The 26951-nt window shown below is 48.6% G+C and overlaps 1 protein-coding gene across 9 annotated transcripts in view; it reads left to right on the top strand.

The window, feature by feature from the left end:
• DLGAP4 (DLG associated protein 4) overlaps nucleotides 1-26951 on the top strand; it is a 224318-nt gene that overhangs the window by 173130 nt on the left and 24237 nt on the right. For 6 of the 9 annotated variants that reach the window (XM_074406485.1, XM_039479560.2, XM_039479563.2 and 3 more), the window contains 3 exons: nucleotides 14197-14558; nucleotides 17039-17127; nucleotides 17649-18061. In XM_074406485.1, the coding sequence (XP_074262586.1) occupies nucleotides 14197-14558; nucleotides 17039-17127; nucleotides 17649-18061 (864 nt within the window). Of the gene's footprint in view, nucleotides 1-14196; nucleotides 14559-16704; nucleotides 16785-17038; nucleotides 17128-17648; nucleotides 18062-26951 lie in introns of all 9 variants that reach the window. The other 3 variants (XM_039479562.2, XM_074406486.1, XM_039479564.2) reach the window with 1 other exon arrangement.

Raw genomic sequence — 26951 nt, forward strand, 5'->3', positions numbered from 1 at the left:
TGCTGACCTGAAGTGAACTCATGGTTTTCCCCATTCAGTCCTGCACTATTAGTCTCATCCCGACTCTCGGCTGCCCAGGGATCTTGGCTCCTGTTCCTGTCACCTGATATACCACCTGCCACTCCAGGCCCAGTGAATGAGCCTGTTAACACTGCCTTTCTATTCTGGGATTCGCTTGGTCATTCAGAATAGTGAAAGAGGCCAGCAATCGAGGTGCATAGGGCCTGGCAGCTTCTGGCTTTGCACAGTGGACACAGGACCTGTGACAGTTTGTGAAAGCCGGGCTTTTGTGACCCATCACCAGGGTTTGCCATCAGCCCTCCAGAAGTGAGGGTAGTTTTTTTGAGGCTCTTTTCAAGTAGTACTTCCCAGGCTGGGCTTCTGGGGATCTTAAGGCTTTGGAAAGGGAGCAACAAATGATATCTTTTTTTTTTTTTTTTTTTTTGAGACGGAGTTTCGCTCTTGTTACCCAGGCTGGAGTGCAATGGCGCGGTCTCGGCTCACTGCAACCTCCGCCTCCTGGGCTCAGGCAATTCTCCTGCCTCAGCCTCCTGAGTAGCTGGGATTACAGGCACGCGCCACCACGCCCAGCTAGTTTTTTGTATTTTTAGTGGAGACGGGGTTTCACCATGTTGACCAGGATGGTCTCGATCTCTCGACCTCGTGATCCACCCGCCTCGGCCTCCCAAAGTGCTGGGATTACAGGCTTGAGCCACCGCGCCCGGCCAACAAATGATATCTTATGATAGAGGCGATATTTGAAAAGCCAAATCGTATTTGAAAAGCCACATTTTGCATTCTCTACCCTCAGTCCTTCACCAGACCAAACAGCTCTGTAACTGGCCAGCTTCTCCTGCTCACTCGCACTGCCTTCTAGTGGTTTGGGTTTTTGGTTTTTTGGTTTTTTTGTTTTTTGTTTTTTTTTTGAGACAGGGTCTCGCTCCATCATCCAGGCTGGAGTGCTAGAGTGCAGTGGCGTGATCTTGGCTCACTGCAACCTCTGCTTCCTGGGTTCAAGCAATCCTCACACCTCAGCCTCCTGACTAGCTAGGAGTACAGGCGTGAGAAACCATGCCCAGCTAATTTTTGTATTTACCGGTTAATTTTTGTATTTTTAGTAGAGATGGGGTTTCACCATGTTGTTCAGGCTGGTCTCAAACTCCTGACTTCAAGTGATCCTCCTGCCTCAGCCTCCCAAAGTGCTGCGGTTACAGGCATGAGCCACTGTGCCTGGCCAAGTGGTTATAGTTTTGATATTCAACAAGATCGTGATTTAGTAACAGTAGCTTGGGAGCTACCATGTTTTTAAAGTGGGCTCCTAGGGATGATGGTAATAAGGTGTCCAGGGTGGGGTGGCACAGAAGCCACTGAGCAGAGCTCTTAGCAGAGCAGACTCTGCAGGTGGGTCTCTGAGGATAAATAAAATTATGTTTGTGGCAGATTCCAATACAGAATGGGCAAGGAGTGGGTGTTTCCTGATAAGCTGCTTACTGGATATGGTTGCATTGGTGGTAGAAATGGTTTTTCAGAAATGACCTGCTGTTTGGACATGCTATTTGGGGGTCTGTAGTCAGTGGCTGGAGAAGGCGGGGCTCAGCCACAGGAGAGTGCCTCCTTGAATGCCTGGAGCTGGTGCTCTCCGGGCTGGGGGGAAACCAGGAACATTCGCAGGCTCAGAGCCCCAGGCAAGGGTTTCTGCTCTGCTGCCAGATCCTCAGCAAGTGCATTTGCCCTGCTTATCCTCTTCCATGTGTACTATGAGAGAGTGAATTAGTCTGGTAGGTCTCAGAATAACCATGTGGGAATTCTATACAGAGAAAAAAGGGGAAATGGAGCTGCTCTGAGGGACCTGGGTTGGGGTGAAAGTCCAAAGAACCTTCCCCATGCCCCCTTGGGAATCCCCAGAACGAGACTTAGCCAAGCTGAAGTCCTGAGAAGTTGGGAACCCATGTCAGCGATTCTGGTGTTCCTGGTGAGAGAGTCAGAGCATGTAGGGCCATGTGTCTGAGACCAGGATCTGCAGGAGGACAGTGAGCAGCAGCTGTCACAGGCAGTGTGGGCGCCTTAGCCATGTGCTGGGATTATGCACCAGGGGTCACTAGGTCTGTATTCTCATGGTCAGCAGAGCCAGAATTGCCACCCCCTAACTCACTCAGGAAATAGTCAAACCCTGTCTGAGGACCCTAGGAATAAGGGCCCATATAGGCCTTGACTGGGGAACTGTCCTGGCCAGCATCTCAGCCAGGCTCTGGCAGAGCATCCAACTCCCAGCCCTAGAGGGTGTGGCTAAGGAGCAGCTAAACAGGCTGGTTCTGGACTGAAAGCCTGGGCTCAGATCCTGGCTTTTCCACTTCCTGTCTGTGTAACCCTGAGCTATTCACTTCTCTGAGCCTCGGTGGGTGGGTGGTTGTTTTTTCTCTTTGAAATCAGAATGGTAGGCCTGGTGAAGAGTTGGTGAGTGGATACAATTAAAGTGTTTCTTGCTAGGCCAGTTCACATCCAGCCCTCTGTCAGTGGGAGATGCCATGGAGCTTCTGAAGTTTCCCAGCCAGCAGACAGCTTCCCAACCACTGAGAACCTGCTGCCCTGGACTGTGGGTGTGCCTACAGGCATTGCTTAACCCCTTCCCCCACTCCTGTGGCCCAAACATGTCAGGAAAACAGCCCCTCACACCCTTGACCCCAACTGGGGAGCGAACAGCTCTCTTAAGGATCAGCTGGGGGTAGGATAGAGGCATTGCCCTGGCAACAAAGCAGGTCCCTCTTAGGCCACTGCTTCAGGCCCCTGAAGGAAGGTAGCTGTCTGCACTCTGGATACAGCTCTCCTTCCGCCTGTGACCTGGTGCCAAGAGCCTGAAACCAGACCTGGCCTTCTGGCCAGGAGGAACTTTCTCTGCTTTCACGCAGCCGGAACTGAGACACCAGTAGAAGTTCCTTCTGCTGCCCCTACCTCAAGATTCCCACGGGGCTCCTGCCTTTCTGAGAGGAGGCTCTTAGGGACAGGCTTCCTGGGGAGCAGGGGAGGGGGCTGGAGCCCCAGAAAGAGCAAGGTCTGGGGCAGCTGCTGTGGCAGTTATAGATTCATGTGCCATGGGCCACTGCCGCTGCACTCGCACCTGCATAGTGGTTCTTAAAGTTATGAATTAATTAACACCATTTGAAAATTCAGAGGAGTTTTTTGCCAGTTGATTGTTTTTTTCTGTTGAGTGTTCCTCAAATGGTTTTTCTGTTGATATATGATAGATGTACATATTTTCAGGGTAGATGTGGTATTTTAATACATCCATATAATGTGTAATGATCAAGTAAGAGTGATTAGGATATCCATCACCTTAAACATTTTTCTATATGCTGGGAACATTCAAATTCTTTTCTTTGGCCAGGCAAGGTGGCTCACGCCAGTAATCCCAGCACTTTTGGAAGCCAAGTCCAGAGGATTGCTTGAGCCTAGGAGTTTGAGACCAGCCTGGGCAATATAGTGAGACTCCATCTCTACAAAAAATTAAAAATGAACCAGGCATGGTGGTGTACACATGTGGCCCCAGCTACTTGGGAGACTGAGGTGGGAGAATCATTCGAGCCCAGAAGTCAGGGCTATAGTGAGCCGTGATAGTCAGACCCTGTCTAAAAAAAAAACAACAACAAAACTCTGCTAGCTAATTTGAAACATACATTTTTAAATCCAGATTTCCAGCACATTTGGCATCTTGATAGATGCTGGGCCCAGGTCTCCAACATGGCAGCTGTGAGCCAGAAAGGGCCAATGCCCTGTACACATCTGAACTGTGGCCCCCATTCAGGACCAACCCACTTAGTTTACAGCTGTGGAAACTAAGGCCAAATAGGGACTCAGGCCCTGTACAGAGTACACAGCCCACCACGGCCAGCATTGATTTTAGATCCTGGCAGCCTGGCCTTGCAGAGCAGAGCTTTCTGTACTGCCACTCATAAAAGTAAAAAGCTGCTTCTCCCATCTATAAAGTGTCAGTGATAATTACCTCTTCTCCCAGAGCTGTGTCAACATAAAGTAGCGCCTGGCCCAGGCCTCAGTAATGTTTCTCTTAAATCTATACAAATGATACATGTTGCCTGGAAAGTGTTGCTGGAAGCACCATGTGCTTTCTCTGCCGCCTTTCAGAAATGATTGTTTTTCACACACTTTCCAGTGCGCCGACGATTTCTTGCACTCTCACTCCCACAGCTTCATTGTCCAGCTTCAAGATTTGCTCAAGGCTCTACCTCCCACCAGACTGTGCTCCTCTGTGTGTGGAGGCGGGTGATCTGAAGGGATGTCAAAGCCCTGGCCCTGGGCATTAGATCCAAACTGAAAGGCCAAGAATAAGTCATTCTGCTTCCCTGTGCCTCTGTTTACCCAGTTGTCCAACAGGGATTTGTTCATTCAGTATTTACTGAGCCCAACAATGTATTGGGCCTGGTACTGAGAAAGCACCGTGATTATATAGCATACTCAAAGTCCCCACCATCAGGGACCTGTATCAGATAGGTTCCCTGTCTGGTAGCAGAGAGAGGCCAAAGACAACGTGAGCTGATAACTGACCAGTGCTTGAATGAAACAAGCAGGGTCCTTAAAGAATAACAGCTTTAGACAGGGTGGTCAAGGAAGCCCTCACTGAAAACGTACCACTTGAGCTGGGACCCCAAATCATGATGAGAAGGAGCAGGCATGCCAACATGAGGATGAAGTTTCAGACAGGGCACAGCGGGTCCGAAGGCCCCACAGGGAAGCATGCTTGGAGCGTTTGAGGAACAGCAAAAGCATGGTGTGGCTAGAATGGAATGAGGAAGGGTGAGCCAGATCCTATTGTAGGCCCAGGTGAGCATGTAGATTTTATTCTGCATGGAATGGGGAGACTCACTCTCTCTCTCTCTCTCTGTCTCTCATTCATTTTGACATGGAGTTTTGCTCATATTGCCTAGGCTGGAGTGCAGTGGTGCAATCTCGGTTCACTGCAACCTCCACCCCGCCTCCCAGGTTCAAGTGAATCTCCTGTCTCAGCCTCCTGAGTAGCTGGGATTACAGGTGTGCACCACCATGCCTGGCTAACTTTTTGTATTTTTGGTAGAGACAGGGTTTTATCATGTTGGCCAGGCTGGTCACGAACTCCTGACCTCAGGTGGTCCACTCGCCTCAGTCTCCCAAAGTGCTAGGATTATAGGCGTGAGCCACCTCACCCAGCCTGGAATGGGGGAGCTTTTGAAAAACTTTAGAAAACGGGAGAAGTAATCCAGTTTGACCTTTTAAAAACTGCCAGGGTTCCAGGAGTGATGCAAGATGCGCCAGAGAGAAAGCAGGGAGGCAAAAGACCAGGCCTGTGGGGGTGGAGAGAAGCTGGTCTCTGTTAGATGTGTTTTTGTGGTAGAGGGGTGAGGCTTTGCAGATGGGGAGGGTGAAAGGAGCAGGTGGGAATGCCCAGCCTTCTGGAGTAGATAACTGAGTGCTCAGGGTCCCCTCTCTCTGGGAGAGCAAGGCTGATGTGGAGGAGGAGAGGATTCAGATTCATTCTGAACACACTCAGCTTGAATGGCCTTGGCACTCACCAGCGGAGCTGCCTAGTGCACTGGGACTCGAGATAGTAGGTGATACTCCCTCCTAGCTGCTGTCAATGCCTGTGTACTGTAAAATCTTCTGCTATGTCTGGAGGGACTTCATGAGGAATGTGATGCTATAGACGGGAAGAAGGTGCCTCTGTTCTCACTGCTGCTTAGAGCAGCCCCAGGAAGCTGAGGATCCTGGCTGAGAGGAGGCAGCCTTCCTTGGATCTCCTTGCTTCAATCCCTATCCTCCCTCCACCAACTAAGGTAACTAAGTTACATTTTGCCAAACTTGCCCTACTCAGTATCTGTCTTCCCATGCCGTGGGGCTGTCCTGCCCTGCTCCTTTGCTCACAGAGGATCCCTTCACCAGAAAGCTCTGCATTTCCTTCCACTCAGTGACTCTGGCCACCCATCCAGACACAAGCAACCTTAGTGTCTTCAGAAAGGCCCCCAGACTCTCCCAGGAGTCAGTCACTTTCTCCTTCATACGGAAACCATGGTAACAAGATTGGCACGGGCCTACCCCAAGATCAAAAAGTACCTCATGCCTGTCAGCGTCTTGGCTCCTACCCAGAGCACATTGAGTATCATATCCTATTTTTATGCATAAAACAACCGCCATGTTCTGGGCAGTTAGTGCAGCAAAGTGTCCATTAGGTAATGGTCAGCCTTTAGGCACCCCAGGTTCAGGCTGCGGCTTCTTACTGCCTAGCTGGGATGTGAGTGCAGGCGAATCTCCACCTCTCTGTAAAATGAGGCATTTACATTTGAGAAATGGGAACCTCCCTTATACATACTGGTTTTGAGCATGTAGTCAGCTAAAGGATAGCTAAAGTAGATTTTCATTATTCACTGTAGTTATATTCACAGAGTCATAGTGAACGCTAAACCATTGCTCTTCTGGGCAATATAAGGTCATTGCAAGCAGCCTGTGGTCATAACATTTCCACAAACTAATCAATCCATAACCTTGTTTTATATGTGTCTCTGTTGAAAGATTTTTTTTTTTCTTTTGAGACAGGATCTTACTCTTGTTGCCCAGGCTAGAGTGTGCAGTGGTGCAATCTCGGCTCACTGCACCCTCTACCTCCCAGGTTCAAGTGATTCTCCCACCTCAGCCTCCCAAGTAGCTGGAACTACAGGCACCCAGCACCACACCCAGCTAATTTTTGTATTTTCAGTAGAGACAGAATTTTGCTATGTTGGCCAGGCTGGTCTCAAACTCCTGACCTCAAGTGATCTGCCCACCTTGGCCTCCCAGAGTACTGGGATTACAGGCGTGAGCCACCAGGCCTGGCATAAAGATTCTTTACTTAATATCCTACCGATTCATTAACATTGAACTCAAGGCCAGCAGCACTGACTCATGAATGAATGAAGTGTACCTAACACTTTCTCCATAAGGGACATCACAGCCTTCTTGCACTGAGAACACAGGGCAGCGCTTCAGCCCTATGTGGGGCCATTTTAAACAGTGAAGTCACCAACAGAAAGCTCACAAATGGGAAAGTATAGCAGTAAATAGATCGGAGGAAAGGATACTTGTTTACATTATGAGAGCTGCAGTGAGAAGGTAGAGTGTCACCCTGTTCCACCTCAGCTAGGGATGCGTCAGTGGGCACATATCTGCAAGCTCCTCAAGTGCTAGTTTTGCAAGTAAATTCAAGTGAGCAGGTAATTTTGCACATATAGAATTAGTGAGTAACTAGGATCAACTATATGAAGCACTTGCTCAGGCCTGGCCATGGTCAGCGCTCAATAAGGCCAGCTGTTAGCATCAGAATCATTACCGATAGGAGTGCATCCTAGCTTCTGGAACAGGCTCCAAGGACAGAGATACCTCCGTGAGCTTTATGGCTTTGCCTTCACCATTCTTAAACTTTTTTTTTTTTTTTTTTTTTTTTTTTTTTTGAGACAGAGTTTCAGTCTTGTTGCCCAGGCTGGAGTGCAATGGCATACTCTCGGCTGACCGGGACTGTAACCTCCACCTCCCAGATTCAAGCAATTCTCCTGCCTCAGCCTCTTGAGTAGCTGGGATTACAGGCATGCACCACTACACTCTGCTAATTTTGTATTTTTAGTAGAGACAGGGTTTCTCCATGTTGATCGAACAACCAACCTCAAGTGATCCACCCGCTTCAGCCTCCCAAAGTGCTGGGATTACAGACATGAGCCACTGTGCCAACCCTGTCTGACAGCTTTATAACTTGTTGGCTTCTGTGGATGTTGGGGTCTGAGGTAGATGCAGATTCTGGAGGCCCTGAATACCCCAACTAAAGGGTTTGTTCCATGTCTACAAACCATTGAATGGTTACAATCAAGCAGTGACATAATTAGATTCCTCAAATCGCTAGGGTGGAAGAGGGACAGGAGGTCAGAAGGCCAAGGGGCATCTGTGGTAGTCTCAGGGAGGCTGGCTTCAAATGAGTGGGAAAAGGTAAGGATGGGAGGGGCCTGGTTGTAGGAAGCAGAGGAGGATCCCCAGAAGGACTTGGGAGGATGCTGCCATGAGAGTGCCTGACAGCCCCTCTTGCTGGAGTTTGAAAGTAAAGTTGGATGTTGCTAATTCTTAAGCCACAGTGAGGGAGGTGGCTCTCAGACTGAAACATTGGGAAAGGAGAGGGTTATATGGACTGTCAACAGAAGTGGCTTTGAGAGGACAATTTGTTCCTGATCCTGACCTAGCTGCTTGGAAGTCTCTTCTCAGCTCCTTCTGCCTTGGAGGAAAGAAACAGAGGAAAGGAGGGAGGGATTTGAGGCTGGGTAGATGGGAATCTTTGAGCTGTTTTACTATAGCACACAGATGAGTTGCTCAATGTAGCTGCATAGTTTGACAGGTTACTTGCTGGCTGAGAGAGGGAGTGGGATCTTACCAGTCCTCAGCCTTTCTACTAATGAGCCTTTTCCCTAGCTTGGCAGTACCAGCAAAGGGAGTTAAGGGAGTCTGCCTGTCTTTGGGGTCAGCTTAATCCATTCATGGTGGGCCTAGAGCTGGGCCCCATTGCCTTTGCTGTAAAGCCTGTGCCATGGCTCCTACATTGTGGCCCCCTGGCATCTGTTCCTCTTGAGGAGTCTAGACTTCCTCTCCTTTGCCCCCTGCCAAGCTCAGGCATCTGGGAGCCAGCAGGCATGAGGCCTAGTTGACCATCTTATATGCCTTTACATTAAAAAACAAAATGCAGAAACAAATTCATTCTGACCTGATACAGTTTGGAGGATAAAATCTTGAGGTAGAAGGCAGAAATAATGAGATCAAGGAAGCTTCTCTTTAGAAGGAGCAAAGAGTTAGGTGCTGAGAGGTAGGGAGGCTGGGCTAGATGTCTGGGGCTGGGAGCAGGCTGCAAAGAGGATATGTCGTGCAACTGGCTTGTGTCTGGGCTGTGGCATGAAGGACCTGCATGGCTGAGGGGGCTGGGAGAGGCAAGCATGCAGCCCACGGGGATGGGTGGTTCTGCATGCCGGGGTTTAGCAGGCGATTGACTCAGGATCTTTTTAAATATGCATTTAGTACCAGCTGGAGGACACAGTCATACCGGAGGGTGCTCACTCCCTAGCTTCCCGGGCAAATCCAGTTTTCCAGACTGAATGAGCAGAGTTGGACTCATGTGCCCTGTTGTAAATCGTGGCATGTAGAGCATCTCCCCAGGGCAGAGGGGCAGTGATGACATCCTGGAGGATGCAAGGCTCCTCGGTTCCAACATCTTGGATCTCTGGGGCACTTGCCTCCCTCTATAGCAAGCTTGTCCAACCTGCTGCCTACAGGCCACTTGCAGCCCAGGATGGCTTTGAATGCAGCCCAACACAAATTCATAAACTTCTTTAAAACATCATGACATTTTTTTTTTTCTTAGTTCGTCAGCTATTGTTAGTGTATTTTATGTGTAGCCCAAGACAATTCTTCCAGTGTGGTCCAGGAAGACAAAAGATTGGACACCCACCCCTGCACTATAGTTTAATCGGCAAATGATGGCTGTGCACCCTCTAGACTGGGCACTGGCTGCCAGCACACATGGGACACACTCAGTTGGGGGACATGACCACAGCCCCAAGTGCGCCAACTGATGCTTGAGAAAGGCGAGTGTCCAACCAGCGTGGGCCAGAGCTAAAGGTGGAGGGGCTGGCAGGATGACAGGAAGCCTGGAAAACAGGGGAAGAGGGTTCCAGCGGAAACTCATGCACGTTAAAGGCTTGGATGCATGGAGGTTGGTGTGTTTGGGAATGGTGCACTGTGCATTTGGTTCTTTGAAGCTAGAATGCTGAGGGGCAGGAGGGGCAGGAGATGAAGCTGCCGAGATGGATGGGCAGGGACCAAGCAGAAAGGGCTCAGGTTTGGGAGGAGCCCTAGGACCTTGAATACTAAAGTGTTGAGAGCCTTTGCTATAGGGCCAGATAATCTGGGTTTTTGGCAGCTGAGGGTTTTTGTGGTGATACTGAGGTTCATTTTCTCTTTCAACAAATTATTGACAGCCTTCATGCTTGAGGCATAACCCCAGCCCTGGCATGTGGCGTGATTTGTCAGGACAGAGTTCCCCTAATTGCCCTGGGCTCGTCGCTGTCAGGTGACTCCTCCAAGCCCACAGACTAATGTGGTCGGTGCTCTGACGGAGATTCCCAGGTGGAAGAAGAGAGGGCAGTCAGGGGAGGCTCTCAGAGGAGGAAATTCCGAAACTTGTAAGTAGCTGAGGGAAGCCTTCCAGGCAGAAGAATAATATGTGTAAAGACCACAATGGGAGGAGGAAGTGGCTGGGGTGAGGTATTGGAAAAGGTAGGGGTGAGGGATTTCCTCACCGTATTTCCTGCATTCATACACTTGAAATGAGAGCTCTCCTGTACAAGGTTAGGTCCCATCTTCCTGCTCTAGTGGGGCAATACTCAGAGCTGAGGGGTGCCTGCCCCCCAGGGAGCCCCTGAAGCCCCAAAATCTTGTATGCTAGTCAACACCACTTATCTGGCTATGGCCCGTGTGTGCCTTGGGAGACAAAGGATCCAAGATAAGCTCACTTTCCTCTTACTGAATCAGGCCTGAACTTGCTTTCTGGCTGGGTCACTTTCCCTTTGATGACTGCCTGGGCGAGGGCCCAGCGCCTCTGCAGGTGCTTAGTAGAACTCTGGGCCCAGCAGTTCAGAGAGAAAGGCTGGAGGGTCAGTCCTTTGTCCAGACCCTGGCTGTGGGCAGTCCTGTTGTCTTCTGTTGGGAAGAAGGTGTGCCTCTTTCTCACCAGACCCCGGTGAATGCTGCATGCAGACTCTTCATGGACAGTGTTGTCCCTGCCCCACAGATGGGAACGGGAACTCTAGTGTCACACAGCTAGGCTTAGTGCCCAGTTCTTGCTCCCCAATATTAACTATATTCCCTCCTCAGGAAATATACCCCCTCCAACATTTTGAGCGAAATGGGGTTGGCTTCAGTGTTCTGATCTAGGGCAGAAAACCCCATTTGTTTGGGACTTTTAGGCCAAACAAATCCATTCCTTTTCTGAAATCCTCAATGAGTTACTCCTGTCTCTGCTGGGCACTAGTGGCCATAGATTTCAAGAGCTGCTCTAAACAAACGTCCAGGTCTTGAGGGAAACTGTCCCTGGACTGGTCAGAGAACCAGCCAGACTCCCTTCCAGTGGCTTGGGAGTGGTAGAAATTTGGCCTGCCCTACCCTACCCACAGGCCCAGTTATCTCTGTACCAGAAATGAGAAGTCATGCCAAGCCTAGGCCTGAACCAGCCTTAGCTTCTGCAATGCAGCCTACGTAATCACGCCCTTTTTACAAGGAGTAAACTGGAACCATACAAGTGGTCAGTGACAGAGCTGTGATTTGAACTCAGGCTAGTCTGATTCCACACTGCCCCCTGGCTTCTGGACCCTTACCACGAAAATGACTTAAATTAGAGAATTTTGGGCATCAGTGGAGAGGGCATTCACAGAGGGGATCTTTCCTGAAATCACAGTGATGGGAGGCTCCACACCCATCCTTGAGGGAGAGGATGAATGAGGCAATGCTTTGAGTTTGTCAAGGGCTGTGTGAATACAGTGTGCTGTGACCCAGTAAGAACCCCTCCCACCCTGGCCTCTGGAACAGATGAGAGTATTGAGAAGTCCAGAGGGCAAGCAGGAGCCAGGACTGTGCCTCAGTCGAGGCCCCTTCTACTCTCCACAGTCAGATTTTGGGTTGGTGTGCCCCTGAAGACTGGTCCCAGGGCCCAGCAGGATGCTGTGGGGGTGTGGGGATGAGTGAAGGTCCCAAACACTTGCAGCCCAGCCTAGTAAGGAGGGGCTCAAGGCCTGGAGAGTGGAATGAGATGGCCGTGCCGGGGAGCAGATGTGGCTGCTGCTTACTCCTGCAACTCTGGGCAAGTTGTCTAACCTTCCTGAGCTTCATGGGCCCCGCTGCAAAGTGGGCATAATCATGAGCCCCACCTCGCAGGCACTGTGAAGCTTACACTACAAAGCCGAAAAGCTGCTGAGCACAGCTTAGTAAATGACCCAGCTTTTGGCCCTCAGCCTTTGCCTTGTGGCCAGCTGAACGCAGGCACTCCTTTTCACTGATCAGGCCTGTCCCTGCTCTCACCATTCTCCTTTTGAACTGAGCCCTGCGTCCTGCTTCCCTGCTGCCTTTCTTCTGGCCCAGAGAGGTGGCTGTCCCGCCTGCATACTGCTCTTAGGTTGGTAACCAGAGATTGCAGGTGTTTGTCTGGGGGAATCCCTCAGTTTTCTCAAGGCCTGATCAGGACTGAGACATTTCGAACAGATGGTAGGAAGTGAGTGCTCCTGGTTTGGAACTCCGGGCCACTTTGTCACTTCCGGACTAGGCTGGGCACAAGGCATAGCATCCAGCTTCCTGGGCTTCACATCGTGGCATGCGTTACTTTCGAAGAACTCACTGCAGAACTGTTTCTCTGCTGATGAGGGCTCCTGGCTTTCCTGGAATTCAGTATAAGGCGTTAGCTTCATAGATGTCTACTGGATGAACAGATGGATTATTTTAAATTTAATTTAATTTAAATAATTTTTTTAAATTTTTAGATAATTGTAAATTCACATGCTGCTATAAGAAATAATACAAAGGGATTCTTTGTACCCCTTACCCAGTTTCCCTCAATAGTAAGATCTTGCAAAACTATAGTACATTGTCACATCCAGAATATTGACAGATACAATCCAGCTGTCTTACTCAGATTTCCCCAGGTCTACTTGTGCTCACTTGTGTGTTAGTGCTGTGCAATTTTATTCAGATAACTATCCCCACAATCAAGACACAGAACTACTCTATAACCTCATGCAAGGGTCCCTCTTGTTGCCCTTTTATAGCCACATCTACTTCCCTCCTGCCCTAACCTTCACCTTCCCTCTAGTGACTTCCTCTGCCCTAGCCCCTGGCAACAACTAATCTGTTCTCTATCTTTATAATTAGGTCATTTCAAGAATGTTATAGACCAGGCACAGTGGCTCACATCTATAATCCCAGCATTTTGGGAGGCTGAGGCAGGAGGATCCCTTGAGTCCAGGAGTTTGAGACCATCCTGGACAACATAGTGAGACCTCATCTTTACCAAAAATAAAAAAGTTATAAAAGAGTCATAAAATATATAACTTGGGGATTGCTTTTTTTTTTTTTTTTTTTTTTTTGGATACAGAGTTTTGCTTTTATTGCCCAGGCTGGGATGCAGTGATGCAATCTCAGCTCACCACAACCTCCACTTCCTGTGTTCAAGCAATTCTTCTGCCTCAGCCTCCTGAATATTACAGGCATGTGCCACCGTGCCTGGCTAATTTTGTATTTTAAGTAGAGACGGGGTTTCTCCATGTTGGTCAGGCTGGTCTTGACCTCCCGACCTCAGGTGATCCACCAGCCTAAGCCTCCCAAAGTGCTGGGATTACAGGCATGAGCCACTGCACATGGCTAATTTTGTATTTTTTGTATTGGAGAGACGGGGTTTCTTCATGTTGTCAGGCTGATCTCAAACCTGACCTCAGGTGATCCACCCACCTTGGCATCCCAAAGTGCTGGGATTACAAGCATGAGCCACCGCGCCTGGCAAGATGTGTTCATTTCTGACCAGATGGAAAGGGGGCATACAAGCAGAGGGAATAGGGGAGAGGGAAGGTTGTGTGGAAGGAAAAGGCCAGGGGGAGCAGAGAGTCTCTTGGTGATCTTGAGGTCTGTCATAGCCTTTTGGCCCCACACACCTCAGCTAGCTCATGCCCCGGCCGAATAATAGGTTTGTGTGCGACTGTGAGGTGGGGGATATCTTTGACCAGTGGCGGCATCCCCTCAAGACTTTGTCTTGAGTGAGGGTGGGTAGGGCCTGTGTGTGTTTGTCTTGGTTGTTGCTGTCTTGACTCTTGTTCTCCTGCTCCAGAAATCCTGGAAATGTGGCTGTATTATCTGTCCCAGAAAGCTTACCTGGCTCCTGCTTCTCTCCACAAGGCCAAGAGACTGAAGAGTCCCCAGTTTCTGAGGATGTCCTGAACCCTTGATGCCTCATGCCCTAGGTTGAATGTGGGTTCTCCCTCATTGCTGATGGAATGGCTGAGGCCAGAGAGCTAGGGCCAAGTCAGGCAGGGCCTCTACATTGGAAGGGGCTTGAGAAGGTTGGAGGTTTCACCATCTCACCCTCTCCCCTGCCCTTCTGTCATCCATCTGCAGGTTCATCATGCCTAGTGGCCTATAAGAAGACCCCGCCACCGGTCCCTCCACGCACCACCTCAAAGCCGTTCATCTCAGTCACAGTCCAGAGCAGTACTGAATCTGCCCAGGACACCTACCTGGACAGCCAGGACCACAAGAGCGAGGTGACTAGCCAGTCGGGCCTCAGCAACTCATCGGACAGCCTGGACAGCAGTACCCGACCGCCCAGCGTGACACGGGGCGGAGTTGCCCCAGCCCCTGAGGCCCCAGAGCCACCCCCAAAACATGCAGCTCTGAAAAGTGAACAAGGGACGCTGACCAGCTCTGAGTCCCACCCCGAAGCTGCCCCCAAAAGGAAACTGTCATCAATAGGAATACAAGTAGGGGTTCCTTTTGCATTCTGTGTCCTCAGCCCGCTCCGTGCACCTGCCTGTGTGTAATTACATCTGGTGGAGGCCCATTAGGTCTCCTGGGAAAAGGTGGTTTGCCTCTCTATTTTGGGGGGATCAACCCCAAATGGCCAAACTGAATTCCACCATAGCCACGTCTCACTGGTATCTGCCCACACGTGCTGCTGCTCTGCAGCCTGAGGCATGTGTTTCTGCTCCCCCAGTGGGTTGTCCCCATGAATGTAGTTACACCCAGCCAGCCATCTCCTGTCCACTGTTTGCCTGTCCACTGTCTGTCTGTCCACTCCACCCTTTGCCCTGCCAGCCAACCCATGGGAGACGGGACTGGCCTAACAGTTCTCTAATCCAAGGTCAGCTCGGGTGCGAGGCCATAGCCCCGCCTGGCGGCAGGAGCAGCATGAAGCATAGACGCCGATGGGCCAGGAGCCCAGGACCCAGGGCCCTTGAGCCATGGGGGTTGCTCAAGGGGAACTTTGCCCAGAGCCCTCTCGGGCCTTGGGGACAGGTAGGTGGCTTGAAGTACCAGGCCCATGTCATTGAGAAGGGCGATGCCAGTCTCAGTGCCTCCCTCCATGGGATAGGGTCCGGACAATGGTTCCCCAGGGCCAGGTGGCCAAAGCCAGCAGGCCCTCCATAGTCATGGCACACGGCAGGGCAGGTGTGCCAGCTTCCCCTCCACTGCTTCATTGCACCTCCTGCATGTACCCGATACCAATAATCTGTCTTGTTTGCTGAGCTGGGAAAACTTGGGCCCTGCCTTGTGGTTTTTAAGAGTTTCTCTAAATCCAAATTGAGTGAACTCTCCTTGTCCAGGCTGGAGCTGCAGACCAAACTAGGGCACATTCAGAGCCGTGAGGGAGGGGCAGCTACAGTGGGTGAGGGCAACGGGACAGGGCCCTCCCAAGCCCAGTGGGGAGAGTCAAGGAGGACGAGGTGTTGTGCATTGTGGCTTAGGCTGCAGGGGTCTCCTCCAGCCACCCCTGTGCAATTGGCTGTGGCCCAGCTGATGACACAGCACTGGAATGCAGGAGCATGGGACACAAAGTGGAGCTTGAATGGAACAGACAAGGATCACTGAGCAATTTCTTGCAGTTGCCTGGATTTATTTCCCCCCAAGAGGCAGCTCTAGGTTTCCGCTTCCCCACATATAAACAGGGAGAGAGTTGGCCAGGAAACTCTGCTGTCTGTTTTCTGGGCTTATTAAGTGTCCAGCCCCTGCCCTGCACAGGTGGGATTCTCAGAAACAGAGTAGCCTGATCTTTGACCCTGACCTTTGGGCAGCCCCACCCTCTTCTTGGCCAATCCAGATTCTCTTATCTTCCTGGAAAGCCCAAGAATAAGGACCACCCTTGATTCCTTTCACCCAGAAAATGACACTGGGATAAGGACTCTCTTAGGCCTTTCCTGGGTGTCTTTTCCCCAGCCCCATTCCATGCTCTCACTGCCACTCCTTGGAGATCCAGTGATACTGCATTTTTGAGCCAGCTTTTGCCGAGGGGAAATGTGGCTGTATCCCTATCCCAGAAAGCTTCCCTGGCCCTACTTCTCTCCACAAGGCCAAGAGACTGAAAAGTCCCCAGTTTCTGAAGATGCCCTGAACCCTTGGTGCCTCATGCCCTAGGTTGAGTGTGGGTTCTCCCTCATTCTTGGGCGATGATAGAAAAGCTGGCCTGGCTGCCCCGTCACCAGGCACCTTCAACCCAGAAAAGAAAGGCAGCCACAGGGCATCACTGTTGCCATGTTCCTTCCACTCCACAGGAGTGGAGGGAGTGACAGCTTCCCACTTGGCCCTGACCCCAGACCTTCCTGCTGCTCCCCAGGGCCACCCAGTGCTAAAGGTAACCTCAGCCAAGTGTGAACAATGCCCAGGGACTTCGGTGGCTCCTGTCTGGGTGGCAGTTTCTGAATCTAACTGCTGTCCAGGGTTTGCCCTTAGTGCACGTGCCTCTGGCCTGCCCCTCTGGGCTTCCGCCACAGGGTTCGGGGAATGATCTTTGCCTCAAGACAGCCGCCAGCTTCAACTACACCAGATAACGGCTGTGGCTTTGTGTGTGTGTGTGTGTGTTTTCTTTCTCTTTCGTTGTCCTTTTTTTTCTTCTCTCTGATGCGTGTGAAGGAGAGGACTAGAAGGAACGGTTCCCACCTCTCGGAGGACAACGGACCCAAAGCGATCGATGTGATGGCACCCTCCTCAGAGTAGGGAAAGCCAGTCATCTCCATCCCATCCCACCTCCCGCCCACCTGCCCGCCCGCCTCCGCGCGAATGAGCAGTGCCCGGCTTAACCTGGTCCGGCCTCGGGCCCATGTGCAGTGTCCGCATGCCTCGTGTCTGTCTGTCCACACGTCTATTTGCGTCGTCCCACTAATGTGAATTTCAGCAGCAAGTGTGGTGTTTGTTTTTTATTTTTGTCTTTGTCTCCGTGCCGTTGCTGTCGTTGTCCTTCAATAAGGTTGACTGCATTCAGCCAGTGCCAAAAGAGGAGCCCAGTCCCGCTACCAAATTCCAGTCCATCGGGGTTCAGGTAGAGGACGACTGGCGGTAAGTTGGACAGAGGTGGCCGCTGCTTCTCCCCTCTCCTCTCCCTCCCTTCGCTCTCACCTCTCCTGCTCTCCCTAACCCACTTCTCCTTGCTGGATTTCTAATAACCAAGCTGGGTTTGGGGTGCGGGCGGTGGCCCAGGCGTGGGAGGCTGGGTGGGGGCGGGCGGGGGGACAGATGAGCACTTGCTCTGTGAGACCAGTCACCCCCGGGGCCACGGCTGGGCCGGGACATGGCCTCAGCTGCCCTGATGGTGGTGGTCTTCCTGGCCCCACTGCAGTAAACAGGCAACCTTATGACCTTGTCCTCGTGTGTGTGTGCGTGTGGGCTTGGGCAGGATGGGGCAAGGGCTGAGCCGAGAATGAGATGGGGGCTATGGGACCCGCTTCAGGCGCATGGTGAGCAGATGATGCATCCGTTTCTCTGTCTCCCGTGTGTCTGGGTCAGGGCGGCCTCTGGTCTCTGGCCCTTTTGGTGACTCACTCCTTCCTGTCCCCACCCCATCCACCCCCTACCCACAGAAGCAGCATTCCCTCTCACAGTATGTCCTCCCGACGGGACACGGACTCGGATACCCAGGATGCCAATGACTCAAGCTGTAAGTCATCTGAGAGGAGCCTCCCGGACTGTACCCCTCACCCCAACTCCATCAGCATCGATGCTGGCCCACGGCAGGCCCCCAAGATTGCCCAGATCAAGCGCAACCTCTCCTATGGAGACAACAGCGACCCTGCCCTAGAGGCGTCATCGCTGCCCCCACCTGACCCCTGGCTCGAGACCTCCTCCAGCTCCCCAGCAGAGCCAGCACAGCCAGGGGCCTGCCGCCGAGATGGCTACTGGTTCCTAAAGCTACTGCAGGCAGAAACAGAGCGGCTGGAAGGCTGGTGCTGCCAGATGGACAAGGAGACCAAAGAGAACAACCTCTCTGAAGAAGGTGAGTGCGGCAAGGATGATCCTTGGGTGAGGGAAGAAGGTGTGCATAGCCGGTTCTCCAGCTGGTGGCCAGCCAGCTTCTGAGCCTCTTAGTGGGGAGGGTCTCTTAGGTTCTCTTATGGGGCTAGTTTTTGAGCTCCCTCCTTCTTTCTTCACATTCTTCTATCCATCCATCCACCTATTTAACCAAACCTCTTTCCAGAAAGGGTTACTGGTGACAGCTGCTTGTTGTGCAGGCTGTGGGGTCAGCCACACCTGAGTTTTGAATCCCAGCTCCTCCCTTACTAGTGAAGTGACCTTGGTCAGTTTACTTTGAACCCCTGTTTCCTCATCTGTAAAATGGAAATAATCCTCCGATCACTATGTGAGCATGTTGTAAGGATTGAATGTCATGCATGTAAAGGGGCTGATGACCTGTCAAGACACAGAAAGGTGGGAGCATAATTATGCTTTGAACAGCTTCCTTTTTTTTTTTTTTTTTTTTTTTTGAGACGGAGTCTCACTCTCACCCAGGCTGAAGTGCAGTGGCACAATCTCAGCTCACTGCAACCTCCACCTCCCAAGTTCAAGCAATTCTCCTGCCTCAGCCTCCTGAGTAGCTGGGATTACAGGCACGCGCCACCATGCCCAGCTAATTTTTTGTATTTTTAGTAGAGACGGGGTTTCACCATGTTGACCAGGATGGTCTCGATCTCTCAACCTCGTGATCCACCTGCCTCGGCCTCCCAACCTAATAACTTTTTATACAGTAACAGTATTTTAAAAAATCAAAACAGATAAAAAATCAAAACAGAGACAAGGATGAGAGAACATTAGAACATCCAGCCCACCACCCAACCTGGGCCTTTCCGTTTTCAGTTTTTACCAGCTGTATGTTCTGGTATTTGCCTTCATATGTATCTTTTTTAAAATGTGATGGGTTACCTTGTATTTCTTCTCTGGAATTAATCATCGTTACTATTAATTTCCTGTCACCATAGGCATAGATGAGTGTTTAGTTCTCACACATCCTCCATCTCCCTTTCCTCCACCCTCTGTATATATCAGTTTATGGTTAAATAATAATCAGTTCTGTTTACTACGAGTATGTTAATATTGTTTATTGCAGAGCCTAACAGTGTATTATCGCATTTTCTTCTTTTTACATTTTGTTTTTCGTAGAATGGTTTTCCCTGTTGCCACACTTTTAAAATATACTCCATTTGCTAAATTAAAAATATATATATATTTTTTGAGACAGTGTTTTGCTCTTGTTGCCCAGGCTGGAGTGCAATGGTGCAATCTTGGCTCACTGCAACCTCCGCCTCCTGGGTTCAAGTGATTCTCCTGCCTCAGTGTCCCATGTAGCTGGGATTACAGGCATGCACCACCATACCCAGCTAATTTTGAATTTTTAGTAGAGATGAGCTTTCACCATGTTGGTCAGGCTGGTCTTGAACTCCCAACCTCAGGTGATCTGCCTGCCTCTCCCTCCCAAAGTGCTGGGATTACAGGCGTAAGCCAGTGCGCCAGGCCAATTTTTAATTTTTTTTAAGAGACATGGCCTTGCTGTCGTCCAGGTTGGAAACGCAGTGGCATAAGCATAGCTCACTGCAGCCTCCTGAGCTGAAGTGATCCTCTCATCTCTATGGTAGTCCCAGCAAGGGACTACCATAGAGTGCCACCATGCCCAGATAACTTTTAAATTTTTTTGTAGAGACAGGGTCTCCCTGTGTTGCGTAGGCTGGTCTCAAACTCCTAGGCTCAAGCCATCCTCCTGGGTTGGCCTCTAAAGTGTTGGGATTAAAGGCATGAGCCACTGCAGCCAGCCTACAAAACTTTTTTTAAACAGAAAATTTAGCTGGCCATGGTGGCGCATCCCTACACTCCTAGCTACTCTGGAGGCTACAGCAGGAGGAACACTTGAGTCCAGTAGTTTGAGGCTGTGGTGAGCTATGATTGAGCCCTGCACTCCAGCCTGAGCAACAGAATGAGATCCTGTCTGAAAAAAAGAAAAAGAAAAAAAAAAAGGCTGCATGGTGGCTCATGCCTGTAATTGCTGCCCTTTGAGAGGCCAAGGTGGGTGGATGGCTTGAGCCCAGGAATTTGAGATCAGCCTGAAAAACATAGTGAGACTTTATCTCTACAGAACATTTTTTAAAAATTAGCTGGGTGGACTGGGTGCAGTGGCTCACGCCTGTAATCCCAGCACTTTGGGAGGCCAAGGTGGGCAGATCACCTGAGGTTGAGAGTTAGAGACCAGCCTGACCAACATGGAGAAACCCCGTCTCTACTAAAAATACAAAAATTAGGTGGGCATGGTGGCCCATGCCTATTACTTGGGAGGCTACGGGGGAGGCTAAGGCAGGAGAATCGCTTGAACCTGAGAGGCAGAGGTTGCAGTGAGTGCCATTGCACTCCAGCCTGGGCAACAAGAGTGAAATTCCATCTCACTAAAACAAAAATCCGGATGTGGTGGTGCCCACCTGCGGTCCCAGCTACTCAGGAGGCTGAGGTGGGAGGATTTCTTGAGCCCTAGAGGTTGAGACTGCAGTGAGCTGTGCCACCACTGCACTCCAGCTTGGGTGACAGAATGTGACCCTGTCTCAAAAAATAAATATATTTATATGTAAATACAATTTCTATATAAACATAAAAGTAATATGAAGTTAAAAATAATTTTCCCTCAGAATCTTAAAGGCTCCATCATTATTTTAATTTTTTTTTGAGATGGAGTCTCACTCTGTCACCCAGGCTGGAGTGTAGTGGTGTGATCTCAGTTCACTGGAACCTCTACTTCCTGGGTTCAAGTGATTCTCCTGCCTCAGCCTCCCGAGTAGCTGGGATTACAGGTGTGTGCCACCACACCCGGCTAATTTTTTGTACTTTTAGTCCTAACAGGGATTCACTGTGTTGGCCAGGCTGGTCTCATAAACTCCTGACCTCAGGTGATGTGCCCAGCCCAGCGTCCCAGAGTGCTAAGATTACAGGCATGAGCCACTGTGCCCCTTCACCTTGTATTAATTTTTAAAAGTAATTTTCTCACTTCTATTTGTTCTCTTGTCTGGCTCTGCAATTTCTGTCAGTCACTGTACCTGCTGGATGGATCCTCAGGCTCTCACCTTTTCTTCCTCATGTCTTTTCGTTGGGCTTTTCTGGAAGGTTTTCTTTCTCTTTTCTCTTTTTCTTCTACCCTGTAATGGCTTTACTGAGATATACTTCACATACCACAAAACTCACCCTTTTAAAGTATACATTTAGTAAATTCACAGTGGCACTTAGTGTATTCACAGTGTGGTGCAACTATCACTATCTACTTTAAGGACATTTTCATTGCCTCTAAAATATGCTCTGTACTCATTAGGAGTCACTCCACAGCCTTAGGCAACTTCTGATCTTTCTGTCTCTCTGGATTTGCCAATTCTGGACTTTATATAAACAGAATCATACCATATAGAGCCTTTTGTGATTGGCTTCTTTCACTTGGCATGTTTTTGAGGTTCATCCATGTTGTAGCATATGCCAGGATTTCATTCCTTTTTGCTGCTGAATAATTCATTTCACACTACATTTTATTTATCCATTCTTCCGTTGATGGACCTTTGGGTCGTTCGTACTTTTTGGCTATTATGAGTAATACTGCTAGCATATTGGTGTACAAGTTTTTGTATGGATGTATATTCATTTCTTTTGGAGTGGAAATGCTAGGTCATATTTCTATTTTTGTTGTCATAAAATTTATGTAACATAAAATTTACCTTTTAACTATTTTTAAGTAGGCAATTCAGTGGCATTACATTGACAATATTGTGCTACCATCACAACCATCTATTTCCAAAACTTTTTCATCTAAAACATAAACTCTACCCATCAAACAATAATTCCCCATTATCCTCTCTGCATAGTCCTTAGTATCCTCTACTTGCTGTGCCTACAAATTTGCCTTGTCCTTTTGTGTCTGGCATGTTTTCAAAGGCCATCCATGTTACAGCATGTATCAGAACTTCATTTTTATGGCTGAGTAATATTCCGTTATGTGTATAGTGTACACCACATTTTGTTCATCTACTGCTGGGCACTTGGGTTGTTTCCACCTTTTAGCTATTGTGGGTCATGCTGCTATGAAGATTGGCATGTACAAGTGTCTATTTAAGCCTGTTTTCAATTCTTTGGGGAAAGAAAATGCTGGTCATCTGGTAACACTTTAACATTTTGAGGAACCGCTGAACTGTTTTCAATAGAAGCTATACCATTTTACATTCCCACCAGCAAAGCACAAAGGTTCCAGTTTCTCCACATCATCACCAACTCTTGTTACTCTCTTTTTAAAAAATTATAGCCGTCTTAACGGCTGTGAAGTAGATGAGTTAGTATCTCATTGTCATTTTGATTTGTATTTTCCTTATTACACTGAGCATTTTTTCATGTGCCCATTGGTCATTTCTATGTCTTCTTGGAAGAAATGGCCAAGGCCTTCGCCCATTTTTTAATTGGGTGGTTTGTCTTTTTTTTTTTTTTTTTTTTTTTTTTTTTGAGACGGAGTTTTTGCTCCTGTTACCCAGGCTGGAGTACAATGGTGCGATCTCGGCTCACCGCAACCTCTGCCTCCTGGGTTCAGGCAATTCTCCTGCCTCAGCCTCCTGAGTAGCTGGGATTACAGGCACGTGCCACCATACCCAGCTAATTTTTTGTATTTTTAGTAGAGACGGGGTTTCACCATGTTGACCAGGATGGTCTCGATCTCTCAACCTCGTGATCCACCTGCCTCGGCCTCCCAAAGTGCTGGGATTACAGGCTTGAGCCACCGCGCCCGACTGTGGTTTGTCTTTTTGTTATTGCATTGTTAGTTCTTTATATATTCTGGGTGCTGGACTCTCATCATATATATGATTTGCAGATATTTTCTCCCATTCTGGAGGCTGTCTTTTTCTTTCTAGTGAATTTTGATGCATAAGTGTTCTTAGTTTTGATAAAGTCCGTTTTTTCCTTTTGTTACTTGTGCTTCCACTTATTTTTTTTAAACGATAAGCATATATTAACAAAACTTTAAGATAAACAAGGCCGGGCGCTGAGGCTCAAGCCTGTAATCCCAGCACTTTGGGAGGCCGAGGCGGGTGGATCACGAGGTCGAGAGATCGAGACCATCCTGGTCAACGTGGTGAAACCCCGTCTCTACTAAAAATACAAAAAATTAGCTGGGCATAGTGGCGCATGCCTGTAATCCCAGCTACTCAGGAGGCTGAGGCAGGAGAATTGCTTGAACCCAGGAGGCGGAGGTTGCGGTGAGCCGAGATCAGGCCATTGCACTCCAGCCTGGGTAACAAGAGCGAAACTTCGTCTCAAAAAAAAAAAAAAAAGATAAACAATTGAGGCACTGAGAAGCTGCCTGGTAGTTTTGTGTGGGCGGGGCTTGTTTTAAGGCTTCTGTGGACCTCTTAGAATAATGGCTTTAGGCTGGGCATGGTAGTTCATTCCTGTAATCCCAGTACCGCAGCACTTTGTGAGGCCAAGGCAAGAGGATCTCTTGAGCCCAGGAGTTCAAGACCAGCCTGGTCAACATAGAAAGACCACTGTCTACCAAAAATACAAAAATTCACCAGGCATGATGGCATGTGCCTATCATTCCAGCTATTCAGGAGGCTGACAAGCAGGGAGGATCACTTGATCCCAGGAGGTCAAGGCTGCAGTGAGCCCACATTGGGCGACTGCACTCCAGCCTGGGTGATGGAGTGAGACCCTGTCTCAAAAAAAAAAAAAAAAAAGGCGGGGGGGAATCATAAAGAAGAGAAAATGTATCTATTGTTCATTAAGCAGAAGTGGATTGTCATAAAGGTCTTCATCCTTGTCTTCACATTGAGTACACTGAGGAAGAGGAATGGGGAAGAGGAGGAGTGTTGGTCCTGCTGTCTCAGGGGTGGCAGATGGGAAGAAAATTGATATATAAGTAGATCCGTGCAGTTCAAACCTGCGTTGTTGAGAGGTGAGCTGTATTTCACCATATAGTCAATATAAAAAATTACTGTGATATCATATATTCCTTTTCATAGTAAGTCTTTACAATTCAGTGTATATTTTACTCTTATAGTACATCTCAATTCAGACAAGCTACATTTCAGGTGCTTACTAACCACATGTGGCTAGCAGCTGCTGTACTGAACAGCACAGAGTGAGACAGTAAGCCTGGGGCAGGGTGCAAATTGCTTAATCCCAATAGGGTGATTCTGTGGGTTTAATTCCCTTTAACTTTCCTATCACGTCATGCCAAACAATATTGTTATTACCTCCCTGTCTACCTGGAAGGGAAGGGGTCTTATATGATGTTTCTGGGTAACCAGACCACAACTCCTGCTGCTCAACCTGAACTCTAGAGGGAGCCCTTTTCATAGCCCTGTATCAGTTCCTGTAACTTAAAGACACATGGAGTCACGTAGCTCACGTCCTTATCCAAAATACATATTCTGACTGCTCAGGGAACTGGGCAGTGCCCACCAGCCCAGGTGGCTGTCTCTCTTGACTGGATTTTGCATTACCCTCTTGTCTAAACCTGAAAACCTTTAAACTTAACAATGTTCTTTTCAGATACTTTCTTCTTCTAATTGTGGTTAAATATATATAACATGAAATTTACCATTTCAGCCAAGTGTACAATTCTGTGGCATTAGTTACATTCACATTGTTGTACAGCCACCCCCACTATCCATCTCTAGAACCTTTTTTTTCTTCCCCAACTGAAATTCTATACTCATTAAACACGAAATCCCCATTCTCCCCCACCCTTCAGCCACTGGCAGCTACCATTCTACTTTGTCTGAATTTGACTATTCTAGCTACTTCACATAATTGGAATCATGCAGCATTTGTTCTTTTGTGACTGGTGTATTTCACTTTGCATAATGTCTTCAAGGTTCATCCTTAGCATTTGTCACAATTCCCTCCTTTGTTAAGGCTGGGTAATATTCCGTTGTATGTAGAGACCACATTTTGTGTATCTTTTCATTTGCCAGCGGATGTTTGGGTTGCATCTACCTTTTGGCTGTTCAAATAATGTTTCCTCTCTCTTAAGAATGATATTCGTTGTTGAAATTCCAAGGTTCTCTGATTAAATGCTGTACATCCACTCAAGGCCCTGATTTGTGGCCATGAGTGTGTGTGTGTTTATGCAACAGAGTCTTACTCTGTTGTCCAGGCTGGAATACAGTGGCACAATTTCAGCTCACCAGAACCTCTGCCTCCCGGGTTCAAGTGATTCTTGTGCCCCAGCCTCCTGAGTAGCTGGGATTACAGGCATGTGCCACCACGCCCAGCTAATTTTTGTATTTTTAGTAGAGACGAGTTTTTAACCTTGTTGGCCTGGCTATTCTCAAACTCCTGACCTCAAATGATCGGCCTGCCTCAGCCTCCCAAAATGCTGGGATTACAGGTGTGAGCCACCACGCCCAGCTGTGGCCACAGTTTTAAGGTCACTCCTCTTAAATGTGAGGAACTCCACCAAGGAGGAACTCCACCAAGGAGATATTTATCATAGCTGGGCCTCAGAGGATATCTGCAAGGCGTGGGAGAGGAAGGGCATTCCAGATGGAGAGAACAAAGGCACATAAGCAGGAAGGGCATAGGAAATCACTCCAGTGCTAGTGGCACAAAACCACCATTTTATTTTGGTCATGGATTCTCTATGTCAGCAGTTCAGAAAGAGCATGGAACTCTTGTTTCTTCTTCATAAAGCCTGGGGCCTCAGCTGGAAAGACTCAAGGGTAACATGACCTCTGAGAGATGGAATTACCTAAAGGTAGTTTGTATGTGCCTGGCACTTAGACAAGGATTACTCAAAGGCCAGGACTGCCAGCCAGAGCCCCTCTGTGTGTCCCTCCATGTGCCTTTGCTCGCTTGCAGCCTGGCAGCGTTCTTGCTTGGTAGCTCCAGGCTCAAGTGTATTGAACCTTTGAAGGTGAAGCTGCATCACCTTTTCCAACCTAGCTCTGGAAGTCACCTGGTAACTCTTCCACTGTATTTGATAGGTTACAAGCAAGTCACAAGCCCAAGGCAGGGCTTCAGGTTGATGGAGGGGAGTATTAGACCCTAGCTCTTGATAGGGAAGTATCAAGGTTCTAGAAGAGGAGGAAGGACAGGAGATATTCTTGGGGCCTTCAGAAAATACAATCTGCCACAGCAAAGAAGCAGTTACAGCCACTGTTATGCTGCAGTTAAAAGAATAGTTTTATATTGAATACTGTGTCTTGGGGTTCCGTCTACTTTGATACATAGAGATCTAGTTCATTTCTGTTAAATTCATACGCATATACTACATTATTTTTGACTATTTTCTTAATGATGTTTTGGTATTTTCAGCATTTCATCAACACCCTGGTGCATGTTTCTCTGCCATGACATGGGAGAATTCCTCTGGGGTGCTTACCTTGAACAGAATCACTGGATGGGAGGAAACATATATTTTAATCAGTTCTGCCTGATTGCTCTCTAAAGAGGTTATAGCAGTTTATCCTTACACCAAGTATTTGAAAATTGCCATTTCCCTAGTATACTTACACTTGATCTTGTTGGACTTTAAATCACTTACTTGTTAAGCGGAAAATTAAAACCAGTTGATTTTTTCTGCATTTACTTGGTTACTAGAGAAGCTGTACATATTTTCATTTTATTTATATTGGCCATTCAAACTTCTGTGAATTACTTGTATGTTCTTCATTTTTCTGTTTGTCATATTTTTCAAATCATCTGGGCATGGTGGCTCATGCCCATAATCCCAGCACTTTGTGAGGCTGATGTGGGAGGATTGCTTGAGTTCAGGAGTTCAAAACCAGCCTGGGCAACATAGACTTCATGTCTATGACAAATGAAAATTAAAAAATAAGAAATTGGCCAGGCATGGTGGCTCACGCTTGTAATCTCAGCAC

This window comes from Saimiri boliviensis, chromosome 9 (assembly GCF_048565385.1).
Source record: "Saimiri boliviensis isolate mSaiBol1 chromosome 9, mSaiBol1.pri, whole genome shotgun sequence".
Taxonomy (NCBI): Eukaryota; Metazoa; Chordata; class Mammalia; order Primates; family Cebidae; genus Saimiri; species Saimiri boliviensis.